At 50.9% G+C, this 11,851-nt stretch overlaps 2 protein-coding genes across 4 annotated transcripts in view; one reads left to right on the forward strand and one right to left on the reverse strand.

Annotated features, from left to right (window-relative positions):
- The window catches only part of MGAT4B (alpha-1,3-mannosyl-glycoprotein 4-beta-N-acetylglucosaminyltransferase B), a gene marked incomplete at its 5' end in the record, with an annotated part of 50,674 nt that extends 50,418 nt beyond the window's left edge, over nucleotides 1-256 (reverse strand). The window contains one exon of the mRNA XM_083871702.1: nucleotides 160-256. Within this exon, the coding sequence (XP_083727828.1) occupies nucleotides 160-256 (97 nt within the window). The remainder of the gene's footprint in view (nucleotides 1-159) is intronic.
- A 7,207-nt stretch (nucleotides 257-7,463) lies between these two features.
- On the forward strand, nucleotides 7,464-11,819 carry SQSTM1 (sequestosome 1). 3 transcript variants are annotated; one of them, XM_083871804.1, is made up of 8 exons: nucleotides 7,464-7,702; nucleotides 7,815-7,910; nucleotides 8,682-8,911; nucleotides 9,023-9,179; nucleotides 9,661-9,750; nucleotides 10,259-10,503; nucleotides 10,747-10,954; nucleotides 11,518-11,819. In XM_083871804.1, the coding sequence occupies exons 1-8, from the start codon at nucleotides 7,525-7,527 to the stop codon at nucleotides 11,673-11,675; spliced, it is 1,362 nt and encodes a 453-aa protein (XP_083727930.1). In that variant the 5' UTR covers nucleotides 7,464-7,524; the 3' UTR covers nucleotides 11,676-11,819. The 3 variants fall into 3 exon arrangements, with proteins under 3 accessions (XP_083727930.1, XP_083727931.1, XP_083727932.1); XM_083871805.1 differs by having other exon boundaries at nucleotides 9,664-9,750; XM_083871806.1 differs by lacking the exon at nucleotides 9,661-9,750.
- The last annotated feature ends 32 nt before the right edge of the window (nucleotides 11,820-11,851 follow it).

Consider the following 11,851-nt stretch of genomic DNA (forward strand, 5'->3'; position numbering starts at 1 on the left):
CACCCTGGCGCTCCGGCAGGCTCCCGCCCCTCGGGATGCCCCGGTCCCGCAGGATGCTCACCGGGTCCGGATCCCGACATACCCCCGGTCCAGCCGGGCCCGACCCGCGGGGTCCCCGCATCCCCTCCCGGCGGCGGGGCGGCGGCCGGGCCCCCTTACCTTTGTGCCCGCCGAAGGCGCCGTACCAGGAGAGCGAGAGCAGCGCGCACAGGCAGCCGAGCAGCAGCGTGAGCGCCGTGCCGCTGCGGAGCCTCATCGCCTCCTCGCCGGCGGGGGCGGCCGCATGTCCCGGGCGCGGCGCGGCCTCGGCGGCCCCGGGGGCCCCGGCGGGAGCGGAGCGGGAGCGGAGCCGAGAGCGGGAGCGGAGCGGGGCGCACTCCCCGCACTCCCCGCACGCAGAGCCCGCGCCGGGCCCGCCGGGCGGGCGGAGCGGGGCGGGGCCGGGCGGGGCCGAGGGGCGGGGCCAAAGGGCGGGGCCGAGGGGCGGGGCCGAGGGGCGGGGCGGGAGCGGGCGAAGGGCGCCCCCGTGCGGGGGAATGCAGGACTGCAGAGGGGCGGGGTAGGTGCGAGTGAATGTGTGTGTAATGAGAGTATGAGTGTGTGTGAGTGTGTGTGAGAGTGTGACTGTGTGAGAGTATTGTGAGAGTATGAGTGAGTGTGAGTGTGAGAGAGTATGTAACAATGTGTGAGTGTGTGAGAGTATTGAGAGTATGAGTGAGTGTGTGTGTGAGAGTATGTAACAGTGTGTGAGAGTATGTGAGAGTATGAGTGAGTGTGAGTGTGAGAGTGTGTAACAGTGTGTGAGTGTGTGAGAGTATGAGTGTGTGCGAACGTGAGAGCGTGTGAGAGTGTATGAGAGTATTGTAAGAGTATGAGTGAGTGTGTGTGTGAGAGTATGTAACAGTGTGTGAGTGTGTGAGAGTATGTGAGAGTATGAGTGTGAGAGTATGTAACAGTGTGTGAGTGTGTGAGAGTATTGAGAGTAAGAGTGAGTGTGAGTGCATCTGCACATCAGTGTTTGTCTGTACGTATCTGCATGTGTGTGTACCTCTGTGTGAGCATGGCTGTGTGAGTGTGATTGTGTCTGAGACTGAGTGCATCTGTGTGTGTGTATGTGTGAGTGCATGTGCAGCTACCTGTGTGTGTGTCTGTCCATGTCCATCTGTGTACGTGTGTACATCTGTATGCACATGTCCATGTGTGTGCAAGAGTGCATGTTCACGGGTTATGTATATAAATGTACATACCTGTATCCTTGGCTTACTCCCATCAATGCACACCTGCCTCCTCATGCCCACTCACACATCTGTACAAAGCTACAGACACATCTGTGGGTGCCTGTGTGGGTCTGTACATGTGTATGTGTGTGTGTGGCTGTGTCTATACGTGTCTCGCTATGTGTCCATATGTCTGTCTGTGTGTGTGAACATGGACCCAGGTCCGTCTGTCTGCAGTGTGTGGGGGCGTGTACGTACCTGTGGCTGTGCCAGGATGATGCACATCCAGTGCCCCTGGATGGAGGTGTGTACTCAGCCCCTGGGCACAGGGATGTCCCCACGGGGTGTGCAGGATGAGGTTGGGGGCAGCAGCCCCAGGAGTCATGCAGTGCATCCTCGCTGCCGTTCCCACAGAAGCGTTTCATCTTGGTTAAGGAGACAGTACCCAATGTTTATTGAGAGAAAATCAATGCCAGATGAATATCACAAATGGAAGCTGCTGCCTGGACCAACATTATCCCTCTTCCAAAGGACTTGGCATTCTGGGGTTATGACCTCAAGCTGCTTGCCTGCTGAAGGACAGAGGAAATCAGATTACAAAATTATTTTACTTTTGTTTTCTTCTGTTAATGGGTCCAGCTTATTTCATTATAGACTGTACTGTGAGGTCAGGCTCCACAGGCATTTATTTGCCTTCATCATCTGCACTTGTTTCTGTAGGTGAGCATGAGGTCAGGCAGCTCAGGTGCCCTGTACATGGGTACATAATTCCTGAACCAGCAAAAGTTGTCATCTCCCATTCCCCAGAGCTCTTTTAGCAAGTAAATATTTCTCAGACATGTAAATATTGTAGGACTGGCTTCCAGCGACCAAAGTCTGCTGCTTGAAATGTTTGGATCAATTAGGGTACAACGTCCAGCACGGCGTGTGCCTGAGCCAGGGGCAGGTCTGGCCATGCAGATGCTCGGCAAGGCTCGGATGTCACCCCAGAGCCATCCCTGGTGACAGACAGGGATGAGCTGGGAGCCCTCCCCGGGCACATCTCCTCCCAGCAACACTCCAGCAGACACGGGAATCCTCCTGAAAAGGAAAATCCGCCAAATGGGTCCACTCATTTTCCCCTGGAAAGGTGAGCAGGGAAGGGAGCCCAGCCCAGGAATGTTGCTATGTCGGACACACAAAAGACACGCAGGCAGCAGTAGGTCAAGCAGCAAAGATTTTAATTTAATGTTTGATTCTATTCTTATAGACATTTTGTACAGAAGGCCAAAGATTGGCCAAAAGGGTCACCACCTTATGAACATCATTGGTGGACTTGACCATCAATCACATTCTTCCTCCTAGAGAAGAAATACGTAAACACATAGATAAGTTCCAAGAACACAATATTGTTTATGTGAAGCAGCGTGGGAAAGCTGCTGCAAAGGTACAGAATTTCACAGGTAAGAAAATTCAGCGCGACACAGGAAGGTGCAGGGGCTCTGAGTGCCTCCTTGAGGGCTGTGCACGTTTATGAGGAAAAGCACAGGTCACCCATCCCTGCAGTCTTGCCTAAGTGCATCCTTAGAATTGTCTTCAGTTCATTAAATAAAGCACGTTTTTCAAACCTTCAAATGGCCTCTGCGGGTGGTCGGGAAATCCGGGGAGGAAATCGGCAGAGGGAGCCTTTTGGGCGGCATCAAAGTTTCTGCCTCCCTCCACTGACAGGACCAGGGAGGAGCTGCAGGGCCAGGACACATCACAGCCCACACGGGGCATGTCCCTGAACAGGGAAATTCCCTGAGCAGAACTCTCGGGATCGCTTAAAAAACCCCTTGGGGCGGGGCCAGGGTCTGTACAGGCTGACCTGGATTTCACACAGCATTGCCCAAACAACCCCATCAGAACCTGAGCCAGCAGCGGGTCCACAGGAATCAATGGCAACATCCCTCTCCCCCCAAAAGTGGCAGACAAGTGAGAGCTGCTGGTGCTTAACGCTGTAGCCCATTAAATGTTGGCTCTTTATTTTCAGAGGTGCAAAATGCTCCCATACCACTCGGGATGTGTGGTGTGTCTGCAGCGGAAGGGAAGAGAGGAACATCAATAATTTCTCCAAGACAATTAATTAGACTCTTTCCCAAGGATAAAGTTTAATCTAATTTCTGCTGTTATACTTTGTCTTCATAAAAGTCTGAGGAAATGAATGAGCTTTATACCACCCTCTCATGATAAAAACCTTGGGTTCTCTTGGAAAAAATGAGGGACTAAGCCAAATTGTAGCACCTGCCATTTTTCTCTCAGACCTGCAAAGGTCTCTTTTAGTCTTGAAGTCCATCCCTCTTTTCCCAGTTTTGTCTTTTATTCTGTTTTTAAAGTTTTGAGCAAGTTTTGAGCTTTGGTCCTTTTGCAGAGCAAAGATTAAATTGTGAACTGCAGAGACCCAAAATCCTGGCAGCAAACAGAGAGAAAAGGGTGTTGTTTTTTTTTTTTAAGGTGACCTGATGATCTTTGAACAGTTGATGTTGGCAATGCTGAGCATGCTGCAGAAATGAGGGGCCTTCATGGGAAACACTTCCACAGCAATCCACAGGTCCTGAGGCCATTACAAAAACTAGAAAGAGAAAATGTTTATTAGGTCTAGGTATAAAATGTAATCCAGTTTTATAGATGATTTTATCTAGTGCTTTAAAGAGCTTGGCTCTGGAGTTTGGCCCATCTTTAGGCTTGATCCTTCTGAGGCTGCATTATGCAAGAAACAAAATTATTTCATTTTCTATGTGTTTTATAGGCTGCTGTGTTCAAACATCACCATGGCTTGTTTCACTGCAGTATAAATATTTCCAAATCTCCTTAGCCATGAGAGAGGAAGATGACAACAGGGTGCTTTACCTTCCAAGTGTTGACATGTTGATGTTTTAATTCAGGGCAAAAGCTACCAGTCAGATTGTCAAAGCAACACTTGCCCCAAGGAATTTGCGTGGGTTGCAAAAAATTCTTTCTCACCTCCAGGAGCATAAAATCCTTATGGAACTGCTTGACACCCCTAGTGTGCTTGTACTTTGTGCCTGCTCTCCACCCATTCTTCTTATCTATAGCTCCTCTGTTGCAGTGAGAAAACTATCCCAAAGTTTTCTGCCCTTAACAGTTTGATGCCACAGCAATGAAAACGCTGCTGAGCCTGTGTAAACACCTGACGTGGCACAGATAAACTTCAGGAAAGTTCATCCTCAAAAATGAGACAGCAAAAAACTCCCTGCTCGGCTTTCTGCTCTGCCTGTGCCAATGAGGAAGGAGGGTTCTGCTTCCGAGGCGTGGACAGGGTTTTCACTGGGCTGGAGGAGGAAAGATGTGGTCATGGGACCTCGCTGAGTCACACCAGCATCTGACCCGATGTGTCTGGATGATCCTGCACCTCTCCAGAAGCCTCTGGAAGGAGTGTGTGGGATTGCAGTGTGTGGATAGGGCAGCCTGGAGAGCTGTGCATGTTCCCTCCATCACCACACACTGTCCTGCCACAGCTGGGACGGTACAGGGACCAAACCCTCCCCTCCTCACCAGGAGTGCTGGGACAGTGATGGGAGCCTCAGGCTGGAGCAATGATTTAGGGGAAAATTTTCTCTGGAAAGTCCCCTTCAGCCTCTGCTGTGGTTTGCAAGGAAGAGATTAGACATTTCCCCTCCTCCACCCCACATTCTTCCCCCTGGGGCTTTACTGCAAACATCAGAAGTTTGGACAGAAGGAATATTTCTGGTGATTGTGCCCTCAGAACAAAAACCTCTCCAAATATTTTTAAACATTTCTCAGCAGAAGTGGGTGTAGAGTGAAAGCAGAGCACTGAAGGGATGCTAATTGCTCCTTTTTAAGCCTTTCCTCTCTAACTTGAATTTTTAAACTCCAACAGCTTTTTTTCCCTGTTCCTTTTACTGTTCCTTTGCTACATCCATCTGTGAAGCCAGTTGCTCAGCACCTGGGGCCAACAAGCCACTTTTTGGGCAGGGATTGCTGTGCTGCTATGGGATCCCTAAGGAATCCTAAGAAAATATCCACACAGCCACTGCTTCATGCTGAGAATGCCAAAATCCAGCTCCACTTACAAACAGAAAGAGAAACTTCTCAAATGGATCTGGGCATACAGCACAGCTCCTCCCAGGCTTCTCCAGGGGGCTGAGGAATGGGCCAGAGGCAGAGCCAGGGCTGGGGGTAATGGGGGAAAGGGAGCCTGAGCTGGAGAAAGGCTTGCTGGGAGGAAATCCCCGACCTCGAGGAGGAGGAGGAGACTCACTGAGTCACCCCTGTCCCGTGATGGGTGAGGTAAGCCAACAACAGACCGGTGAAAGCCTGTTGGCCTTATGTTTTGTAAAAGTGCATTATGTCACACCCAGAAGGCTGAGCGTGACTCAGCATGTCCCACCAGGAGAAAATGAATAAAGTGGACACAGAGGAAAACTCAGATTTCTGATTTTATTTTCGTGCTTTGTTTGATAATTATAAATGTAATAATCAATTAGCCTGGAGACAGAACTGAGATGTAAAGACACAGCAACTTGAGGACAACCCCTGTGCCCTCAACACAGGCAGGGATGGAGAAGGGAATAGGAATTGGAGCTGTCTGGGACAGCAGCAACTTGGAATCCAAGGAATGAATGTGCTGGAGCTGGGTCCCAAAATACGAGTCTCTGGCTTTGTAGACGAGACCAAAAGTGGCCCTTGGGGTCCTCAGAACCAGGAGATGAGATGGGCAGGCTGGAGGTGCTGCTGGGTGAGGCAGATCCAGCACTGGCTGAGTGTCCTCCACTGCAGGTCCTGCTTCTGCTGGTGCCACATCAGATTTGATGGAGAAAATAACATTCTTCTACAATGTCAAGTCCTCAGCTTCCACTGACATTTTCAGACATAAGGATACACAGAGCAAACAGGAAGGTGAACACAATACGGCCTTGCTTCCTGCCCAAATCTTTCAATATTTCCTGCTGTAAAAGCTGCTGAATCATTTCTTACACAGCATCATCCATGCTTCCACCTGAGTCTGCTGGTGTTTAAACTTTAACCCACTGCTCCATGGTGGAAATATTAGCCATGTCATACCTAGAAACTGAATTTTCTAGAAAACATTTTAACTTAAATGAGGCAAACTTTTCCATGATAAATACTATTTTCCAGGAAATGGTTGCCATTTCAACATTGTCATGCTTACGCCAAAAAATGTCTCTACATGAAAGGCCAAGTGTTTTAACATATATATACTTTAGGTCAAGAAATAAACTACCTTTCCATTGTGGAAATTAAAATTTATGCTTCTCTTGATTACAGAAGATGATAAATCATGACAGTTTCTCCTAAGTTCTTAATATCTTAAACGAAGAAACACAGCACCAAGAGTCAGAGTGGTCAGGCCCTTGGGTGAGAGGAAATTAACACCAACAAGGAACCTAATAATCATTGATCCATCATTATTTAATTATGCTTGGACAGCACAGATGGTGTGTTCTGCCAGCTGAACCCTCCTGTGGCCGGATTAAGAGGCCTGTCAACTGTATCTGATCTGCAGAATATTGCTGCCAGCCGGCTTGGAAAGGCCACAGCACATCCTCCTTAATGTCACTTGTGTTTACACCGCTGCCTTTATTTTTAGTCCCCCCTCCTTCCATAACGCGGGGTTCAGGGAAGAGTTATTCACTCCTGCCATGCCCGGCACGCCAGCCGCTCCGGCGGGAGCTGCACGAGCGGGGCTGGCCCGTGGCTGTCACCTCTGTCCCCTGGCCCAGCTGGCCCCGGTGTCACCCGTGGTGGAAGGGACAGGCAGGACCGGGATGGCCGAGCGGTGATGGAGCCAGGGCAGCCCCGTGCTGTGGTGTTTCCCCACCGCCGTGTCTCGGAGCCACCCCGAGGGTCCCCATGTCGCACCCACTCCCCGCTGGGGCTTTGGGGACCACAACGACCAACCCGCGTCCCCAAACGCTCCTGGCGCTGCCCCGGGGCACAAACCCGGGGCCGGACAGGGCAGGGAGCAGACAGGGGAGGTTGTACGTATCCACAGGTTTTCCCGGCTGCAGGAAAACGTGACTTGACAGTTTTCCCGTTGGCGCTGGATGGGGAGGGAGCAGGACCAGAACCAGGATCCGGATCGGGACCGGGGGCGGGGCCTGGCTCGGGGCGGGGCCTGGCCCGGTGGAGGGGGCGTGGTCACCGGGGCGTGGTCACCGGGGGCGTGGCCTGCGGTGGCGCTATAAAAGCGCACCCACCGGCGCTGCTGTCGCCGCCGCTCGCTCCGCCCTGTGGTCCTGTTCGCGTTCCGGCTCCCGGCCCCAATTCCTGCTGCGCCACAGCCATGGCGGCGCTGACGGTGAAAGCCTACCTGCTGGGCAAGGAGGAGACGGCCCGCGAGATCCGCCGCTTCTCCCTGCCGCCGCCCGCCCGCTACCGGGCCATCTACGACCGCGTGGCCGAGCTCTTCCAGGGGCTGCTGCGGGCCGGGCCGCCGCCCGCCTTCCGCATGCACTACAAGGGTGAGCGGGCCCGGGGGGTGTCCCGGGGGTGGCGGATCGCGGGGCTCTGGGTGCCCCGTTATCCCCCGGGAAACCCGAGCGGGCCCCTCATCCTGCGCCTCGCCCTTTCCAGATGAGGACGGGGACCTGATCGCCTTTTCCAGCGACGAGGAGTTGGAGCTGGCGATGCCCTACGTGCGGGATGGCGTGTTCCGTGTTTATATCAAAGGTACGGCCGGCGGGGCTGGGCCGGCGCCTCCTGGCCCCGCTCCCCAAACGGGACAAGCCAGCCCTGACCCTTCCCTGTGTCCTCAGGCCCGGTGGAAACCGCGGCCCCTGCGGGGGAGGTGAAGTAAAGGGCGGTGTAATGTGACAGAGCACGGGTCTGAGGTGGGGTAAACAAACCGCAAGTTTCCGCACAGCCCTATCAGATGGTCCAGTGCAAGGCTCTGTTGTCATTCGCGTTCCCTGCATACATTAGACTAGTACTGGTATCTTAAATATTCACAACGTGTTAACCTTAGTTCTGCTTTCCCAGTGCAGAGTTGCTGCCTAGTCCCTTATGTTCAGGTAGATGCCCTCAGAACTTTATCTGCAGTCCATCTAATGAGCCACACCTGTTGTCCCCATTCTCATGTTATGGTTCCTGGCATCCGCCTCCCTAATTCCTTCTCCAGAAACATTTTGTTCTTGCAGTGCTTGGGAAGGTAGGATGAGAAGCCAGATGAGGTGGTGCACTATTAATCTAAAATAAGCGTGCCAAAAGATATTTAGGATAAGGCACGCCTGGTTTCAGGAGAAGGTATCTTTGCAAAACCTCTTTGCACGTGGTTTAAGGTCTCTTACATGAGCCCAGCTTAGGTTTGACAGCCAGTGTAAAAATAAACTGACCTACTAAGTCAGCACTGCTCTGACGGGCTGTTTGTGCTTCCTCCTCTGCCTGATTTCCAGCCTGTAAATAGTAACCTGTTGTTGATGCAGAGTTTCCTTTTGTTAACAGAGAAGAAGGAGTGCAAGCGGGAGCACCGCTCGCAGTGCAGCCAGGAGCCTCCCCGCAACATGGTGCACCCCAACGTCATCTGTGACGGCTGCGAGGGGCCCGTGGTGGGGACCAGGTTCAAGTGCAGTGTCTGCCCAGACTATGACCTGTGCAGCACCTGTGAGGGGAAGGGCATCCACAAGGAGCACAACATGGTGATGTTCCAAAGCCCACTGCTTAATCCATTTGAGGTGAGCAAAAAAATCTACGGAAGGGAATTGATGAGTGGGAGACTCCTCAAGTTCAAGTGAGGAGTTCCAGTTGCTCAGAACCCAGTGTCACACGAGTGTCACCCTTTGCAGTGGTTTCCCCGAGGACGCTGGCTCCGTAAAATGCGCCATGGTGTTCCCCCCTTCCCCTGGATGCACTGCTGGGGGTATCCTGGGCCTGCAGCTCCCTGCCAGAGCTCAGAGCAAGCTGAAGCCACCGCTGCAGCCCCCAGTGCACCTGCTGCAGAAGGTAAGAGGAGATGCCCTGCTAGACAAGGTGGTGGTGGAGCCTCAGGCTGGCTGAGGTTCTGCAGCACAGGGTAGAGTCTGTGTGGGAAAATAAACAAAGGAACTAATCTAATTTGCTTGAAATAATTGGCACCTTTCAGCGCAGAGTATGATTACTTTAAGGTGTGCTTGTGCCCATGCAATCAATGAGGAGGCAGATAAAGTATCTGGAACCCAACCAAGCAGTGCTGTTAGGTCAAGCATGTCACTATTCTCCAGATCTGCCTTTCAGCATGGCTAATGAGCCATAACAATGCTAATGCTGGCTTTCTGTTCCAAAGGTAGCTCAGTTAGTTTTTCTGTGTAGTGCTTCGTTCCATAATGTATGTGAGTGGCAGGAATGAGCACTAAGCTCCTGTGGGGGGACACACCCTCTGCAGGGACACACCTTGGTGCCCTTTCCCTCTGAGCTTGTGTGTGCTAACAAGAAATTGTTTTTCTAGAAGCTTCTACTAACAGCCAGCCTCAGGACCCCAATGTCACCTTCCTAAAGAATGTTGGGGAGAGTGTTGCAGCTTTTCTGAGCCCCCTGGGTAAGTGACCTACAGTTTGTTACCAGTCCCTGAGACTGGCTTACAGGTCTGTAACAGGACCAGAAGTGTTGTGACTGGTCTTGGAATTATCTCCTGCCTCCTAAGCCTCAAAGGCTTAATTTACACTTGGATACTAATAATGCTTAGGCTTAGAACAGCCACTCAGTAATTTTTCTTTGAGAGAAAATGAGGAAAGACTTCATTAATGTGTCAGCACTGTAACACTAACTTCAAGTCAGTGATGACTCTGGACTTTTGCCTGGTTTATGAGGACATAGATGTAACTTCTGTCCTGGTCCTCTAAGTATATGGCTTGTCTGTGTAGAGGAAGATGACTCTTTGGTGCTTAGTTATTCTTCATTAAAGAATGCTTTGCATTTTAATTCTTGCATGTTACAAGCAAATTGTAGGATGACAGAAACCTTGAGTGTAGAGCAGGATTGATCCATTTAGGACCGTGCTTTGAAAAAACCTCTTAAGACTCTGTCCACTTCAAATGCTTTTCTAGGTATTGAAGTTGACATTGATGTGGAACACGGAGGACAGAGAAGCAAAGTGACTCCCACTTCTGCCAACCAAGAAAAGACCAATGCTGAGGCAACCAGCAGTGCTCCAACCCAGAATGTTCAGACCAAAGCAGACTGGAATAACACAGAGTCTGCTACACAAGTGAATGTCCTTGCAGAACAGATACAAGACATGGTGGTAGATCCTGTGCCCACACAAATGGAAGATGGCAGCTTCCACTCCCAGGTAGGAACTGACAGTAATTGAATATAATCACTTCCATGGGAATATTCACTCCCACCATGCATCCCAGCATGCATGGTGCAAGTGAATAATGAGATGAGAGTAGATTTAATGATATACAGCACCTTTTAAACCATAAAGGTTTATAGCAAAGGTGGTGGGACTTCTTTATATTATGGGCAAATAGGAATGTGCATCCTGCCTTGGAAAGCACTGCAACACCTGGACCTTTTTTTTCCATTTCAGGAACACAGTGAGTCTAGCAGTTCATCAGGGGGTGAGGAGGACTGGACCCACTTATCATCCAAAGAAGTGGATCCTTCCACAGGTGAACTGCAGTCTCTGCAAATGCCAGGCACAGATGGCCCTAGCACCCTGAATGTGCCTCAGGATCCTCCCCAGCCAGGACCTACAGGACTGCGAGAAGCTGCTCTCTACCCACACCTCCCCCCAGGTAGGAGAGAATGTGCAGGTTTCAAAACTAAGTAACTTTGGCTCGGGAACTGCCAACTTGGCCTGACACAAGCAGGACTTGTTTTAGCTAAACCTGTCCCTGACTTGGGCAGGTTTAGCAGCTCTTGCACTCTGTTAGAGATGATCAGGTGGTTCCTTTCTTTTATGTGGGCTGCTAAGTCTTAACCAGATGTCTGACCTTAGGCTAATATGCTATTTGAGCAAAACAAAATAGGTGCTGTCCTCTATCATGTCCTTGCTGTGTACTACTTGAGAGCCTTTTAATGCAGGATGTGGACCAATACATCCTGTGGCTTTAGGGCAGCACTTTTCTGGTGGGAGCCAGTAACAGTGTCTCAGGCCCCTCAACTGTGATCAGCAGCCAGGCCAGCTGAGACTGACTAAGCACTTTCCTTAGCTCTGACTCTGCATTGTTTATCTCAAACATCTGCACTCCTGGGAGACAGCAGCATGTCTCCTTCTCTCAAAAAGTGCTATTAAAACCCTTCCTGGTTTTCCAATTACATGAAATAACTGGACTCTAAACTACTCTTCTTTTCACAGAAGCTGATCCTCGCCTCATCGAGTCCCTGTCCCAGATGCTCTCCATGGGCTTCTCTGATGAGGGTGGATGGCTCACTCGGCTCCTGCAGACCAAGAACTGCGACATTGGGGCAGCCCTAGATGCCATCCAGTACTCTAAGCAGCCACCTCACTTGTAGTAGTAACAAAAAGCACTTTTCTAGCTAAAAGCAAATAACGCAGCACGAGTTAATTGCGGTTCATCATTCTTCTTACTCTGGATTTCTGTCTCATGTTCTTAAGTGCTTGTAGAATGGAGGACAAATAAATACTACTGCATGTGATGTGTCTGTGTTAGCATTTCAGTATCACAGCT

The sequence above is a fragment of the Zosterops lateralis genome, assembly GCF_965231275.1.
Source record: "Zosterops lateralis genome assembly, chromosome: 14".
Lineage (NCBI taxonomy): Eukaryota > Metazoa > Chordata > Aves > Passeriformes > Zosteropidae > Zosterops > Zosterops lateralis.